Here is a 16,684-nt window from a genome sequence, read left to right as displayed (position 1 = left end):
CTTGTATCTGCCTGTTCCCTCTGCCTTGCACGCCCGCTCCCTCAGAGATCTGTGCAAGTACAATCCACCACGAATGATTTCATCCAGGCAGGATTCCTCGTCTCGAGGAGATGACACTTACGTGAGCATTGAGGGCATCGTTAGCTTCCCTCTCCGACAGCCCGTTGGTTAGCGAAGTGACGATGCCCACGCACCTTTCTAGTCTCTGAAACAGAGAAAAGCCAAACGTCACAAAATTTGAAGAGCAGATACACTCGAGCGTATCCTCACTGAGCCAAGATACAGCAGAGGCTGCTCTGACCCCCACCCAAACACCTGAAGGGACAGAAAAACAGCCAGTGCCACCACAGCCGTTCTTGGCTCACGTCAGGGCTCTGAATCTCCTGCCAGCTGGAGAAGCCACCGCTTCATCAACATCCATTTATCCACAGGTTTGGGTTTTAAATACTCCACTGACACCGCTCAAAGAGCCAAAAAGTAAACGCATGATTATTCAGTGACACTAATATTGATGTCACTTTGATATGAGGCCAAAATGTAGTCGTGCAAAGGCTGAATTTGTGGCAGGGTTGTCAGTCTGGGAGCGGAGCCGTACCCCGAGATGACACGCTGTCCCCAGCGCAGGGAAGCCAGAGCTTGTCATCCAGCAGCTCTGCAGTGCAAGACCCACTGCTCCTGTCCCTGTGGGAACCCCCCGGACAGCAGGGCATGAGCCTGGAAACCTTCTGTTCTCGTCACTTAACATCTGAGCAGCTTCTGAGTGAGAACAAACGGCAGGAGCAGATGTCTGTGGGCAAGTACCCCAAGGGATGAAGTGATAGGAAGAGCCACCAAGTCAGGACTGGTCAGGGACAAGAGTGCAGGGATGAAAATACCGCAGAAGCAAATGGCAAAGGCTTCCACTCAACTTGAGAGAAATCAGAGAGTTGCCCACACTTCACGCAAGGTGTGAGCAGCCCCCCGCAGCCGTGGCTCTCTCCTGTCCAGCAGGCTGGGCACCGGTGTTAGCTGATGTCTACCTCTGGTGCGGGGAAAAACCTGAGCAGAGCGGCGTGACTCTGGGCGCAGGCACGCCAAATCCTCACCCCACTTTGTGGTGCCACCTCAGGGGTGGAGACAGAATCACTGCACGAACTTGCAGGCTCACCACATGCTCTCACAGCAGCGATACACCCGAGAGCCAGCAAACAAGTGGAGAGCAGGGCTCCCAGCTGCCAGCGCACAGTGGCTCGACCACCGGGCTCCTTTAACACCGGGGTCTCGCTCCTGCGCTACCGCTCACACAGCAAGACGTCGTTCTAAATTAAACTCCTCCATAAAGAGCTCTGCTGCCGTGCGAGGCAGATGTGCCCTGCCTTCTCTGCCAGTGCCAGAGCTACCACGCCAGAGCTGCGGGCCCAGCTGGACCGTTTTGGCCACGGCAGCGATGCGAGTGTCCGCGGCTGCCAGCAAAATGAGGTCTCGCTTTCCTGGAGTTTCCTTGAAGCCTACGGTTAACAGAGCGGTGACCCGTTTGCAGCAGGGAAAAGTGGCAAATGCAGGCTAAGACAGGCACTAAGCAAGTTCCAAGAAGGTTATTTCTACACAGTTGCTTCTTGATTAAAATGCAAACACATCATGCCGATTATGGAACTGATTAGTGACTCCTTTGCATATCAAAGGGACTGCAGTGAAGAAGCTATTGAGAAAGAGGTCAACAGTTCTCCACTCCAAGGCAATATGAAAGAAGATATACTGGTCAGTAATGCAGAGATAATGCCTTTGTAAAACCGGCTTTGTTCCAGGCCCAACTATGGCATTATGAAAGAGCAATGGGGCAAAACCCATGAAAATCTCAAATCTAAAGCAGATGAATTATTTGAAAGGGAGGACAAGATCCAGTGGCTGCAAAAGAGAGTTAGAAAAATCCCAGTGAGAAATAAGACAACTTGTTGGCAGATAATGCAGCCAATGAACCACCAGAAGAGCTTTGCAAGGAACTTCAGCGTCACAGAATGTCTTTGGTCTGAGACCTGCTGATGGACTAGCAGGATCAGGGTTTGGTATTCCCATCTTGGGATACACGAGAGGCACACCAGCTCGCTCCTGCCAGGCATGGAGGTCCTGTATTTTCAAACACCAGGTATGGTATTTGAAAACAGTATTTCTACCTTTGGGCAAGTTTAATGGCTCACGTTCCTGCAACAAGCTCTGCTGCCTCTACCAACACCCACAGTGGAACGAGATGATGATTTCTTTGTGTTAACACCTGGTAGGAGATATATTTTTTACAAGCTCCAATCCTCCTGATCACCTCTCTCCCTGAAACAGGTGTGTTCAACTTACTGCCACGGGCAGCTCTGACAACTGCTGAAGGGAAAGACCAGAGGAGGTTTTTCTCCTTTCCTTTCATCCTTTCACCCATCAAGGATGGCAGCTTGTTTACTGTGAAAACTCAACGTGCAACTATCATGCACGGTTCTTCCTGTGTACGCTCTGCTTCCTGTTTGTTGGAGTCTTTAATGCAAAGACCATGAAACTGCAACAGTAAATCCATCAGCACTCAGGGATATAATTAATGCCCAAACCAGTTTCTCCCAGCTGACTGGGCTTCTAGGCTAAGGCACTGCTTCCCAGTGGTTTAAGAGGCACAGGAGGAAGGCTTGATGGTTAAACAAAGCTTATCTCTGGGATGTCCTCTCCTTCTGGTACCTGCGTTTGCCCGGATACATCACCATGATCAAAACTGAGCTCCACCGCGCTCGCTGACTCCTGATGGCTCCTTCCCAGACTCGACACTCTCATGGAAAGATCCAGGTGAGAGCGACCCAGACTGCAGGGGAATTGCTTCAGTAGCCTGGAACCAAATTCGAGCCCAACCAAAGCTCCCGGCCATGCTGGACTCGCAGAGCTGCGTGGGTCTGAAGCTGGGAACGTTCTGTCCAGACCTGGACAGGACCCAAAACACACATGGGGACCAACGAGTGCTTTGAAGGAATATAAATACACTCTAAATGGCAAAGGACAGTTTCCAGACCTTGAGACCTAGCTATTCCAGTTACCACCCTATTTTTCTCCTGCAATTGAAATCCAACATGTTTTTGTTTTTTTGTCTGCACCATTTCATGAGCCCCAAATACACTCGTTTCCATCACACAATAAATAACCGGTCTCTCCCACAAGTCTAGCCATTTACAAGTGTGTTGCCGCACCCATGGCACCGGGGAAGCCGGCCCTACACCAGCATTAGGAATATCCCCAAACGCTCGCTGGGGTGGCCCCACAAGCCAGGTGTCAATCCGCATTATAGAAGGGCCTGAGCCATATGTCCAGCTCACCCGGGTCCCTGCGCTACCGGCTCTTCCACAGCTCCTCCACATCAGGAGGAGATCCCAGTTGTCCTGGGGAGATCCCAAACCTTCCCCACCTGTAAAAGAACCAGGTCTCTTATCCTGCTGCTGGCAGAAAAGCTCAGTGGGAAGTAGGACAGTGCTGTGTAACCTGGGGCCTGGTGAACACAGGTCGGAAAGTTTCACAGATGCTGGAAAGATGAGTCCTGTCGGCGCTCAGCAAGCTTCATAACCCTGCTCCGCAACCTGCGGCTGCCCAGCCCAAGCACAGCCAGGGCCAGGTGGGCAGGGAGACCCCAGCTGGGAGGTGTTTTCTGTTTCAAACGGGCCCCTTCCCCACACAGGAATGGGCAAGGGGAGCAGTGTGCGTCACCCTGCCCGCACCCCGCATGGGGCTGAGCCCGTAACCCACCCCCTGGAGCCCCCCTGCCCCCAGCCCCAGGCACCTACCTCCTCCAACTCATCCTTGGCATCCAGAAGAGTGGAGACCAGCAACTTCCCTCCTCCTCCTGCTGCTCCCCCCTTCCCCTTCTGCATCTCCATGGCTGGGGGAGGGGAGGAGAGGGAGGAGGGCAGCCCCTATCCAGGGGGATTGGCCTGAGAGGAGCCCCCCCTTTTCGCTTGGTAAGCCCCCCCACCCAGCTCTTCCTCCTGGGAGGATGGGGAGAGGGGTGTTTATGGGAAATACCCCCCCCCTCCGGGGCACCCCCCACTCCAGCAATGGGAAGCAATGGGGTGGAGGGGACAGGGGCACCCCTGCCTGCTCCTCAGGGGGGGGCTTGCCCCCGGACGGGGGGGTACAGGGGGCTGCCTCCCCTTAGCAGGGGTGGAGGGGCTGCTCTTTGACTGGGGCAGGCCTGGGGCCTGCGGCCTGGCGCCCTGCTGTGCGATGGGGCAGCCCTAGGGGAGGAGGGCTCTGGAGAGAGCCCGGGGCGGGGGGAGCTGCGGGGGTGCCGGCGCGGGGAGGGGGTCCCCGTCGGCCGCGCCAGAGGAGGCCTGTGGCGAGAGCGGCCCCCGGGGGAGGCCTGTGGGGAGGCGGTCCCGGGGGTCCCCGCCGCGGGGGGCGGGGGGCGCCGGGGGTGTGACAGGCCCCCCGGCGCGGGACGGGGCAGGGCGGGGCGGGGGGGGCTCCACCGGGCGGGGGTCTCGGTGCCGGGGGGGAGGGGAGCGGCGGCTCCGCACCCCCCGCCCAGCGCCGCGACCGGAAGTCACCGGGAGAGGGACAGGAGGGCCCGGGGGGAAGAGGAAGCGCCAGGCGGCCGGAAGCACCCGCCCCTCGCGTCTGCTGTCCAATGACAGCAGAGATACTGCTCGGAGTGACAGGACGGGGAGCTGGGCGGGAGGCGGGGCCGCCACGGTCTCCTCGGCCAATGGGATGGCGGGGGCGGGTCGGAACTGGAGGGACGCTCCGCCCTCGCGCTCCCCGAGGCGCCGCGCGTGGCCGGGGACCCCCGGGACTCCTGGGGTCGGGCATGGCCGAGACCCCCCGAACCCTCCCGAGAGCACCCCTGGCCGGGCACGGCCAGGCCCCCCCGGCACCCCCCGACCCCCCCGGGTCGGTCATGACCAGGACCCCTGAGCCCCCCGCGGGGTGTGCATCACCGGGACCCCCCCCAACCCTCCCCGTTGGGTAGCCCCCTGCCCTGGGGACCACCCCAGCCCCCTGCCCCGGGGACCCCCCACCCCAGCCCTGGGGACCCCCCCACCCCCTGCCCTGGGGACCTCCCCAGACCCCGCCCCGGGATCCCCCCCAACCCCTGCCCTGGGTAATCCCCCTGCCCCGGGGAATGCCCCTGCCCCGGTGACACCCCCCCCCGCCCCCTGCCCAGGGGATCCCGCCCCCCCCGGCCCTGGGACCCCCCCCAACCCCTGCCCTGGCGCCCCCCCCCAGCACCCCGCCCCGCGGACCCACCACCCCCTGTCCCCACTGCTACCCCCGCTGCCCGGTCCCGGCTCCTTTGGCCCCGCAGACTCCCCGGACCCGCCCCCTCCCCCCCCGGGGTGCCCCGTCTTGCCAAGCCCCGCCCCCCCCCTCCCCCCCCCCCCCCCCCCCACCCGCAAGCGCGCTTGTGCCCCTGTGAAGCTGCTGCTACACGGGAAGACCCCCGATACCACCCAGAACCCCAGTGAGACCAGGCGGTGTGGGGGGACGCAGGGGGGGACCCCAGGACCCCACTGAGACCCACGCCGAATGCGTACACACCAGCTTTATTACAAAAATTAGAGCTCTAGTGCACCCCCCCCCGGGGGTCCGCACTGTCCCCGGCCCCCCGTGTCCCCCCTGGCCCCCCCCGGTGCCAGGGCCAGGCCATAGGGCTGCTGGGACACGGGGCCCCCCCCGCAGCTTTCGGGGTTCAGCTCGTGGGGGGCGGTGCCGTGGGGGGCATGCCTGGCCCCCCTGGCCGCTGGCGGGGACCACCAGCCTGGCCCCGGTCTGGGGGAGCTGTGGGGGTGGTGTCGGGCTTAGCCCCGGGGGGCTGGGGGGGGAGTTAACCCCCCGGGGGGGTCAGCCCCGGGTGCTGCTCCCGCGCTCCCCCAGCAGCCAGTAGGTCCTCACCTTCCCCTTGCCCTGCGGAGAGAGGGGGCAGGGGGCTGGGGGGGGCATTGCTCCAGGGGTCAGGGTGTGGGGGGGGCACCCATTGCCCCAGGGGTCGGGGTTGGGGGGGGGAGGGCATTGCCCCAGGGGTCGGGGTGCGGGGGGGGTCCATGACTTAGGGGGTCGGGGTACAGGGAGGTGGGAGACATTGCCCCAGGGTTTGGGGTGCAGGGGGGGGGGCACTGTCCCAGGGGTCGGGGTGCGGGGGGGGCAGCCATTGCCCCTGGGGTGGGGGTGCGGGGGGGGGCACTGTGGGGCTGTGGGATGAGGATGCTGAGGGGACCCCACGGGGGCAGCCATTGGGGGGGGGGCTGGAGCTCACCTTCATCTCCACGTCCCCCCGCAGCTCCAGCTCGAAGCAGCCGAACTCCTCCAGCACTGCCTTGGTCACCGCCGAGATGTGGATCTTCAGGGCTGGTGGGGGCGGTGTCCCATCAGCACCCATGGGTGCCCAGCCCAGCGCCCACAGCACCCATGGGTGCCCAGCCCAGCGCCCACAGCACCCATGGGTGCCCCAGCACCTTCCCCGTTGGACTCCATGCGCGAGGCCGTGTTCACCGTGTCCCCGAAGAGGCAGTACCGGGGCATCTTGAGACCCACGACGCCAGCACAGACGGGTCCTGTGGGACACCCAGTGAGCCCCCCACCCCAGGCTGACCCAGCCCCCTTGCTGGGGGCTCCCATCTCCATGGCCCCACTGTCCCCCTGGGTGCTGATGTCCCCTCCCCATCCTTGGGGTCTGTGAGAGGGCTGGGAGTCCCCCCAGCCCCAGGGACTGCCCTGTCCCCCCATCCTTGCTGGTCCACATGGGTGCTGTGTCCCCCCACCCATGAGCCCGTGTGGGTGCCATGTCCCCATCCCCTGTGACCCATACATGGGTGCCATGTCCCTGTCCCCATCCCTGCTGACCCATGTGGGTGCCATGTCCCCATCCTTGTCCCAAATCACCCACATCAGTGCCATGTCCCCATCCCTGTCCCCACTCACCCATTGGGGTGCCATGTCCCTGTCCCCATGGACCCATGTGGGTGCCACGTCCCTGTCCCCACTGACCTGTGGGGTGCCCCGTCCCCACCCCCATCCCCAGTGACCCCACCATGTCCCCGTCCCCACTGACCTGTGGGGTGCCCCGTCCCCACCCCTGTCCCCAGTGACTGCCCACGTCCCCGTCCCCACTGACCCGTGTGGATGCCGATGCGCAGCTTGAGCTGCTGCTGCGGCCGGTGGCGAATGCGGAAGGAGCGGACGGCGTCCAGCAGTGCCAGCGCCATGCGGGCCACCTCACGCGCATGCAGCTTCCCGTTGCGCACCGGCAGCCCCGACACCACCATGTAGGCGTCCCCGATCGTCTCCACCTGCGACACACCACGGGTGCTGGGTGCTGACGCCGTCGCTGGGGTGCCCGGCGTGACCCGTGGTGCGTGCCTGTTCATGCGTGTTCATGTATGTTCTGGCATGTGCTCACTTTGTAGACGTCGAAGTTGTCGATGATGGCGTCGAAGCAGGTGTAGAGGTCGTTGAGCAGCGTCACCACCTGCATGGGGGTGCTCTCGGCCGACAGCGCCGTGAAACCCACGATGTCACTGAAGTAGATGGTGACACTGTCGAAAGCCTCCGCCTGCACCGTCTCCCCCCGCTTCAGCTGCTCCGCCACCGAGCTGGGGGACGGGGGGGGGGGGGTTATGGGGGGGGCACAGCCCCCCAGCCCCTCCTGAAGGCAGGGACTTCCCAGCCTCCAGCTATGCCAGGGGGTCCTGGGGGTCTCCAGCCATCTGAGGACCCCCAGCTCTGAGGCATGATGGGGGGCCGGGGTAGTCCCTGGTCCCTCTGAGGACCCCCACCCCTACACATGCTGGGGGTCTGGGGTCATCCCTGCCCCCTTTAGGTACCCCAAGCCCCAAAAAGCCATGACACAAGGAACTGGGGGGTCTCCAGCCCTCCAAGCACTCCTTGCCATGAAGCATGTTGGGGGGTCCCTAGGGTCCCTGGCCCCTTCAGGCACCTGGAGCCATGCACCAGTCTGGGGGCGTCCCCAGCCCCTCCAAACACCCCCAGTTCCAAGCAACATGGAGATCCTTGGTGTCCCCAGCCCCTCCAAGCACCCCCAGCCCCAAGCGACATGGGAGCCCTTGGGGTCCCCAGCCCCTCCAAGCACCCCCAGCCATGCAGGGCATCCACGGGGGACCCCAGCCTGGGGCAGGCAGGGGATGCCGGTGTGGTGCCCAGCAGTAAGGGGGTGCACAGGGGCCGGGGGCCCCCCCAGTGCTTACTGGGGCAGGATTTGGTAGAGGAGAGCCTCAGCCTTGCGTTTCTCCTCCAGGTAGGCTTGGGTTCGCTCCTCCACCAGCTCCTCCAGGTTGTTGGCGTACTGCTCCATGCGCGACAGCAGGTTGTCCAGGATGTTGCTGCTGCTCTCCCTGCAGGCAGGGGGTGAGCACCCATCCAGGGACCTTTTTCGGGGTCACCCACTGCCCACAGGGCTGGGGGAGCCAGAGGTACCTGTTGAACTTGCGGAGCTGGACCTTGATCTGGTTGAAGTCGGGGCGCTCCAGCACGTCCTCGGCCCAGCAGTGCTGCATCAGCTGGCCCAGCTCTTCCATGTGGCACCCCACGTTGGCCGAGGGGCGGAAGCTGGGGCGCTCCCCGCTCTTCACCCGCTCAATGATCTCTGTGGGTCCAAGCACCCATCAGTGAGGCCAACAACCCATCAGCTGGTCCAAGCACCCATCAGCAGGTCCAAGCACCCATCACAGCAGGTCCAAGCACCCATCAGTGAGGCCAACAACCCATCAGCTGGTCCAAGCACCCATCTAGTGAGGCCAACAACCCATCAGCTGGTCCAACAACCCATCAGCTGGTCCAAGCACTTGTCAGATGGTCCAATAAGTCATCAGCAGGGCTAAGCACCCATCAGAGCAGGTCCAAGCACCCATCAACTGGACCAAGAATCCAGCAGCAGGTCTAAGCATCCATTGACAGCAGTTCCAAGCACCCATCACCAACAGGTCCGAGCACCCATCACCATCACCAACAGGTCTGAGCACCCATCACCATCACCAACAGGTCCGAGCACCCATCGCCAACAGGTCCGAGCACCCATCATCAACTCGTCCAAGCACCCATCAGCTGGTCCCTGGCCCTCCCCCCCACCTTTAGGGCTCAGGTCGAGCCCCTCCACGTAGAAGACGCCGTTGCGCAGGGCAATCTCTTGCAGGATGATGCCGAAGCTGTAAACGTCGCCCTTCTGCGTGCCGCGGGCCGGCGGTGACTCCATCCGCAGCAGCTCGGGCGCCGTCCACAGCTTCTCTGTGGCACCAGGGAGGGGGCTGAGGCCAGGCAGGGACCCCAGGCAGGGGCGGGGTGGGGGGATGGGCAGGTTGCTCACTGGCGAAGAGTGCGTGGGAGTCCTCGCCATCGGGGGCTACGCGGAAGCTCTCCAACCCATAGTCTGTGATCTTCAGCACGAAGCGGCTGTCCACCACACAGTTGGAGGACTTGAGGTTCCCGTGGGAGACGATGACCCCATTGTGCAGGAACTGCATCCCCTGGCAGGATGGAGAGCCATCGGACCCGCTGCCCCCCTGCCATGGGAATGGGGACCCCCGTGGGAACCATCTCGTTACCTTGACGATGTCATGGGTGAGGGAATAGCGGAACATCCAGTCCAGCGTGATGCTCTCGTTCTCCAAGATGTCCTGGGGACATGAGGGTCACCTTGCTGTCCTCCCACCAGGGATGGTCCAGGGATGGGGGACAGCACCCATCTGCCTGCTGTGAGCAGCCCCGACGCTGGGTGATGGGCACCGTGTGGCCCCAACGATGGGTGATGGGCACTGTGCAGCCCCAACGCTGGGTGATGGGCACTGGAGGGAGCAGCTCCAGCCCCAGACGGCTGCCAGGGACCAGGACCCTGCTGGTACCTGGAGGCTCCCGCGCGGGCAGTACTCCGTCAGGATGCAGATGTTTGGGGGGTCAGTGCAGGCGCCGATGAAGCGGGTCAGATGCTCATTCTGGACATCCCGCATCTAAGCCGGGAGCAGGGTGTGGGACCAGGCTCACGTCACCCCCCACCCCAGCCAGGGGACACCCGGCTGGGCACCCCCACCCCACCGCGTGATGCCAAACCGGGCGCCACCTACATGCTTCAGCTCAAACAAGACCTTGCGCGTCAGCTCGATGCGCTTGCGGTTGAGGTGCTTCACAGCCACGAGGTTGCCCTGGGGAGACACGGGGTGATGGGTGCCTGGTGGGGTGGTGGGTGCCCGGTGGGGTGGTGGGTGCCCACCCCTGCTCCCGCACCCCCATACCTTGTAATATGCCGTCTTGGCGTAGACCTGGAACTGTCCCTCCATGGTCATCAGCGAGCCGTAGTTGGAGCCCCTCTGGGGAAAGGGACACGGGGTGAGCCCTGCACCAGGTCCCTGCCTCTGGAGCGGGGCTGGGGACGGGCTGGGTGCCCACCAGGGAGAGGGTGAGCTTGCTGCCGGCGCTCCGGAGGTGTTTCTCCAAGCTGCTCATCTGCACGTCCTCCCACTGGACACGCCACAGCTCGGCCGCCAGCTCCTTCTCCAGTTGCAGCTTCCTGTGCCGGGAGGGCAGGGTGAGACCCCCCGCCTGTGTCCCCCCACCTCTGGGGACAGCAGCGCAGCCTCGGGGTCACCCTCCCCGACCCCGGCACCCCCACCTGTAGATGAAGAAGGAGGTGACGGTGATGGCCAGGAGGATCAGGCTGACCACGAGGGACAGGACCTCCAGGGTGGACAGGTTGGCTGCACAGCAAGAGGAGGGTGGTGAGGGGCCAGTGGGTGCCCAGGGTGGGGGGTCTCGTGTTGTGTCCCCCCCCCCCGCCATCACTGCTCACCTTTGCGGCACAGCGGGTCGCTGTTATCGAAGCCACAGGGGGGGACGTCAGAGGGGACCATGTTCCCCGGCCAGTGGATCTCACGCCCTGGCACCATCTCAATCTTCTTGGTGGTGCCATTGTAGTTGGCCACGATCTTGGGGAGGGGGGGCAAGAAATGGGTGGGAGGGGGCTCCCAGCTGCCCCATGGGACCAGCTGCCCCCGCAGTGGGGCTCACCTGGAAGTCCCCCAGCACCGGGTCCATGTCCCACAGGGAGTAGTCGCTCTCCCGGTCTCCATTCTCATCGATCTTCAGGAAGCCGGTGACACCTGGGGACAGAGGGTGAGTGGCTGCCGGGGTAGGGGGGACCCTGGGGACACCAGTCCATGGGTGGGGGCTCCAAACCCAACGGATCATCCTCCCAACGGGGTTGGTGGGTGGCACCCAGCTGGGACGGGGACAGGGCTCACCATAGAAGGTGCGGTTCCACATCTGGCGGGTGATGGCGGAGGCGTTGGTGATGGAGCCTCCCCGCTCCAGCGTCTCGGTGACGGCCTGGGCGTAGAGCAGCACCCCGTCGTGGAAGGCAGCCGCGATGAAGTTCATCTGGTGGCACCGAGATGGCTCGGGGATGGGGCACAGCCTGGGGTCCCTGTCCCCTTGTCCCCAGCAGCCCTAGGTCATCCCACAGCTCCTTGTCCCCAGCAGCCTCAGCTCCATCCCACATCCCCTTGTCCCTGTCCCCAGCTCCATCCCATGTCCCTTAGCAGCTCCATCTCCATCCTGTGTCCCCCAGCAGCTCCAGCTCCATCCCCTGATCCTTTGTCCCCAGCTCCACCCCATGTTCCCCAGCAGCTCCAGCTCTCATGTCCCCCAGAAGCTCCAGCTCCATCCCATGTCCCCAACTCCATCCCACGTCCCACAGCAGCTCCAGCTCCATCCCCTGTCCCCAGCTCCATCCTGTGTCCCCCAGCAGCTCCAGTTCCATCCCACATCCCCAGCAGCTCCAGCTCCCTTGTCCCCCAGCAGCTCCAGCTCCATCCCATGTTCCCAGCTCCATCCCATGTCCCCCAGCAGCTCCAGCTCCATCCCGTGTCCCCAGCTCCATTCCATGTCCCCTTGTCCCCAGCTCAACCCTGTGTCCCCTTGTTCCTTTGTCCCCAGCACCACCCCAGCCCCCCAGCAGCCCCAGCTCCCCCCCGTGCCCCACAGCCTTCCTGGCTCCATCCCGCCGTGTCCCACCAAATCATCCTTCATGGAGAAGTTGAAGTGGGTGAGCGCCTCATCCTTCAGCCGCGCCAGGAAGGGCCGGTACTCGGGGTTCTCGGGCTCCTTGTAGGTGATGATGGTGACAGCCTGGGGGGGACAGCGGCTGGCAGCGGGGCCAGGGACCCTGCCCACTCCAGGGGACCGGGGGTCCCACACTGGGCGCGGGGCAGGGCCCCGACACCATTGATCCCGTTTCCTTCCTCCTCGGGGGTCACCAGCAGCCGGGAGCTAGGGGGGGGCACGGGGGTGCTCCGGCACCCACCGCAGCCCCGCTCCCCGTGGGGGGCACGCACATGGGGGTTAGTGCCTGCGCAAACGCACACACGTGCATGGTGGGTGCCTGTGCACATGCATGTGTGGATGGGTGCCTGTGCATGCACACACAGGGGTGGGAGCCCGTGCACATGCACATGTGGGTGTGGTGGGTGCTCAGGCACATGCACACACACATATGTGCCTGTGCACACAGACATGTGGGTGGGAGCCCAGGCACATGCACACACACGTGTGGTGGATGCCCGTGCACATGCATGCGTGGGTGGGAGCCTGTGCACATGCACAGATGTGTGCAGTGGGTGCCTGTGCACATACACATGTGGGTGCACTGGGTGCCCGTGCACATGCACATGCGTGGGTGGGAGCCCGTGCACATGCACACGCATGTGCGGTGGGTGCCAGCGCAGAGCCCCGGCTCACCTCAAAGGCCTGCCGGGCGCTGGCGTCGTGGCGGTCCCCCCGCCTCCACGGCTGCTGGGGCTCGGGGAAGCGGCGGCCCTGCAGGCTGGCCCCGAAGATGTCGATGTAGAAGAAGGCGTAGTCGCCGCGGGTCAGCCCTTCGCGCCCCGCCTGCAGCATCAGCTCCCGCAGCGTGGCCGGGGGCGCAGCACACGTACACGACTGCGCAGGGTGAGACAGCTCGTGGCACCCCGGGACCCCCCCGTCCCTGGGAGACCCCCCGAGACCCTCAGCATCCCGAGGGTCCCTGCTTGACGTGGGAGGTGACACGCGGTGGGGTCATGCTGCTGAGTGGGTGGAGGGTGGCCAAGCGGGGTGCTGGGGAGCTGGGGGGTCCCAACCCCCTCTGCCTGCCCCCCCCGCCCCCCCCCCCCCCCCCGTGCCCTGCCCGCCTCTGCCCTCCAACACAGGCGCCAGGCCCAGGTTTCCTGTTTTCCCGACTCTGTTTCCTCCTCCCTGTGGCCCAGATCCCGGCAGAGATTGACTCGGCGGCACGGTGGCCCCGGTGGGTGCTGCCACCCCACTGCCATGGTCCCCTTCAGCAGGGGGTCACGGTGCCGGTGGGGTCCCGGGGTGCTGCCCAGCATGGGACGCAGCCGTGCCACCCACCAGGACCCCGGGGCCTCAAAGCAGCACCCACCCGGGGTGAGCAGCAAGGTGGCGAGGCTGGGGGTGCCAGAGGCTACCCACCCAGCGCCAGCCCCACCGACACCCGCTCCCCTGGTGCCACCCGGGATGGCTCCGATGGGGACGGGGACAGAGCCAGCCTGGGCCAACCGCACAGAGGGGACCGGGGCAGGTAGCCCCGCTCAGCAGCTCCTGGTGGGGCATGACACAGGGTGGGGGGCCGGGGGGGTGTCAGGGTGCAGGATGGGGCAGCACATGCATGATGCGTGTGTGGTTATGCAGCATTCCTGTGTACAGTCGCGCAGAGCCATGCACACCTATGTACAACTGTGCTGAGCCACGCACATCCGTGTACAGCTGTGCAGAGCCGTGCTGAGCCGTGCACACTCCTGTAAAGTCATGCAGAGCCGTGCTGAGCCATGCACACCCATGTACAGCTGTGCAGAGCCGTGCTGAGCCGTGCACACTCCTGTAAAGTTATGCAGAGCCGTGCTGAGCCATGCACACCCATGTACAGTTGTGCAGAGCCGCGCTGAGCAGTGCACACTCCTGTAAAGTTATGCAGAGCCGTGCTGAGCCATGCACACCCATGTACAGCTGTGCAGAGCCGCGCTGAGCAGTGCACACTCCTGTAAAGTCATGCAGAGCCGTGCTGAGCCATGCACACCCGTGTACAGCTGTGCAGAACCGTGCTGAGCCGTGCACACCCGTGTAAAGTCATGCAGAGCTGTGCTGAGCCATGCACACCCGTGTACAGCTGTGCAGAGCCGTGCTGAGCTGTGCACACCCATGTACAGCTGTGCAGAACCGTGCTGAGCCGTGCACACTCCTGTAAAGTCATGCAGAGCCGTGCTGAGCCATGCACACCCATGTACAGCTGTGCAGAGCTGTGCTGAGCCGTGCACACCCGTGTAAAGTCATGCAGAGCCGTGCTGAGCCATGCACACCCGTGTACAGCTGTGCAGAACCGTGCTGAGCTGTGCACACCCGTGTAAAGTCATGCAGAGCCGTGCTGAGCCATGCACACCCATGTACAGCTGTGCAGAACCGTGCTGAGCTGTGCACACCCGTGTAAAGTCATGCAGAGCCGTGCTGAGCCATGCATACCCGTGTACAGCTGTGCAGAACCGTGCTGAGCCGTGCACACCCGTGTAAAGTCATGCAGAGCCGTGCACACCCATGTAAAGTTTTGAACAGCTGTGCTCAGCTGTGTACCGCTATGAACACCCGTGCACAGCCATGCACACCCGCGTGGAGCCGTGTAGAGCTGTGCGAACCCGGGCACACGTGGGCACAGCCGTACACACCCGTGCCGAGCCGTGCAGAGCCGTGCTCACCCCGCGTGGAGCCGTGCAGAGCCGCGCACAGCCATGCCCACCCATGCACTGCCCCAGCACCCCACCACCGCCACCCCGGTCCCTCTCCCCGTGCCAGCCCGCAGCAGGACCACCCCCCGTCGGTGCGTCCCGTTCCCCCCCAGCACTCACTCCGTCCCTTCTGCTTGATCTCCTGGATGATGAAGGAGAAGTTGCCGCCGTCGCGGAAGACGACGTCCATGACGGTGAGGTTGCGCAGGGTGGGCAGCTGGACGTACAGCCCCTCGGCGGCGAAGAAGTACGGCCGGTCGTCCAGTTTCTCATCCCAGTAAACCAGTAAAGCCCGATGGGTCCAATTGAAACGCCGATGGAGCTGCACACCCAGTTCACCCAGTTTACGGTGACTGGGACCAGCACGGGTGGTCAACCCGAATTGCTCTTGCTTGTCGTCAAAGCCGTGGGCTTCGGCACCCGCTGTCACCAGTGGAAGCCGCCAGTGGCTTGTAAAGCGGGCTACTGGGGCCGCCGTGTAGACGCACCCGGGTCCCAAAAATGCAGCGGGGTGATGAGCGAGCTGGAGGTCAACAGCGGCCAACGGCGCAGCCATTTCAGAGCAAACACCGTGCCGATCCTCGCTGCTACCGAAAACCCACCGGAGGGTAAAGCCCGGTAATAAATCGGCTCGGGCATTAACGGTGGCGGCGGCCAAGCGCACCGCTGGTCCCACTCGTGGCCAAGCCCACGGGTAGGTGAGATTGTGTTCGGGTAACACCACAGCTAAAGTCAACGCGGTCGTCCCCGCTGTCGCCGCCACCGTCACCGCACCGCAGAGCAGGGCCAGCACCGCCAGCATCGCCCACGGAGAGTGGCTTCTCCCCCGTGACAGGGCTGAGCCCTTCCTCCCCCCCCCCCCCCAGTGACACAAAGGGCCGTTAGCATCCACACCGAGCTTAACTCCTTCCTTCCCGCCGGGAGGGAGGATGGGGCCGCCCGGTGGTGGGTGGGGATATCCCCACTCGTGGGATGTGGGATGGCGGGGTGGCACCGGGAGTGGGTGGCCATGGTAGCCACAATATGCCGGACGGGGGTGGCACCAGGTGCAGGTGACAGGGTCGCACCGGGAGTGGGTGGCCACAGTAGCCACAACACACTGGGACAGGGGTGGCATCAGGAGTGGGTGGCCACAGTAGCCGCGACATGCCAGACAGGGCTGGCACCAGGAGTAGGTGGCCACGGTAGCCATGACATGCCAGAAAAGGGTGGCACAAGGAGTGGGTGGCCATGGTAGCCACGACACGCCAGGACAGGGGTGGCACTGGGAGTGGCTGGCCACAGTAGCCACGACACGCCAGGATGGGGGTGGCACGCCATCCCGGCATGTCGTGGCTACCGTGGTCACCTACTCCTGGTGCCACCTCCTGCTACATGGTCACCAGTGGCGGGCTGAGACCTGACAAACTCATCAGTGCACAACAAACACCCTGGACCCCGTCGCATCCCTATGGAGCCCACCAGGCTTCAGCCCCCGGGTGGGGGGGGCTCGGCCACTCCTCCCCCCTCCCCACGCCCCCTGGGACCTCCTGCCCCATGTCACCGTCACAGCAGCCCCATGGGAACGGGGAGGTTACCCTGGATAGACGCTGCGCCGGGGGCTGCGTGCTCCTGGGAGCGCTCGGGGGAGACGCGTGGATCCAGAGACAGGCTCAGCGCTTGGGGACACGCGTGGGTTTGGGGACACGCGTGGTTTTGCGGACACGCGTGGGTTTGGGGACACGCGTGGTGCTCCCCCGCCGGCATATTCCCATGCTGGGGACAAGCACAGCGTTTGGCAACACGCGTGGCGCTCCCCCTCCACGACACACAGGGTGCAGTGGGGACACACATGGCTCCTGGGGACACGTGTGACCCCGGCCATCCCGGGACACTTCTGACATACCGTACCCTGCTGTGCCGGGCAAAGCTGGAAAAGG

At 63.9% G+C, this 16,684-nt stretch overlaps 2 protein-coding genes across 2 annotated transcripts in view; both read right to left on the bottom strand.

Annotated features, from left to right (window-relative positions):
* INTS3 (integrator complex subunit 3) overlaps positions 1 to 4,626 on the bottom strand; it is a 43,062-nt gene extending 38,436 nt beyond the window's left edge. Inside the window, exons 1-2 of the mRNA XM_055697030.1 lie at positions 3,780 to 4,626; positions 122 to 205 (exon numbers count right to left, since the gene is read on the bottom strand). Coding sequence (XP_055553005.1) covers positions 122 to 205; positions 3,780 to 3,872 — 177 coding nt within the window. The 5' untranslated portion in view covers positions 3,873 to 4,626. The remainder of the gene's footprint in view (positions 1 to 121; positions 206 to 3,779) is intronic.
* Positions 4,627 to 5,562: 936 nt separating this feature from the next.
* On the bottom strand, positions 5,563 to 15,587 carry NPR1 (natriuretic peptide receptor 1). Its single transcript, XM_055697183.1, is given in 22 exon segments — positions 5,563 to 5,898; positions 6,248 to 6,339; positions 6,447 to 6,545; positions 7,106 to 7,280; positions 7,391 to 7,583; positions 8,196 to 8,342; positions 8,425 to 8,593; positions 9,076 to 9,231; positions 9,311 to 9,470; positions 9,549 to 9,620; positions 9,846 to 9,950; positions 10,065 to 10,142; positions 10,233 to 10,307; positions 10,387 to 10,507; positions 10,610 to 10,694; positions 10,787 to 10,922; positions 11,005 to 11,096; positions 11,238 to 11,373; positions 12,010 to 12,123; positions 12,733 to 12,906; positions 12,908 to 12,933; positions 14,886 to 15,587. Coding segments are annotated over 22 exon segments (3,150 nt in total). The 5' UTR covers positions 15,568 to 15,587; the 3' UTR covers positions 5,563 to 5,835.
* Positions 15,588 to 16,684: the final 1,097 nt, after the last annotated feature.

This window comes from Falco cherrug, chromosome 19 (assembly GCF_023634085.1).
Source record: "Falco cherrug isolate bFalChe1 chromosome 19, bFalChe1.pri, whole genome shotgun sequence".
NCBI lineage: Eukaryota > Metazoa > Chordata > Aves > Falconiformes > Falconidae > Falco > Falco cherrug.
The sequence above is the reverse complement of the archived record's forward strand: the minus strand, read 5'-3'. Positions and strand labels throughout refer to the sequence as shown.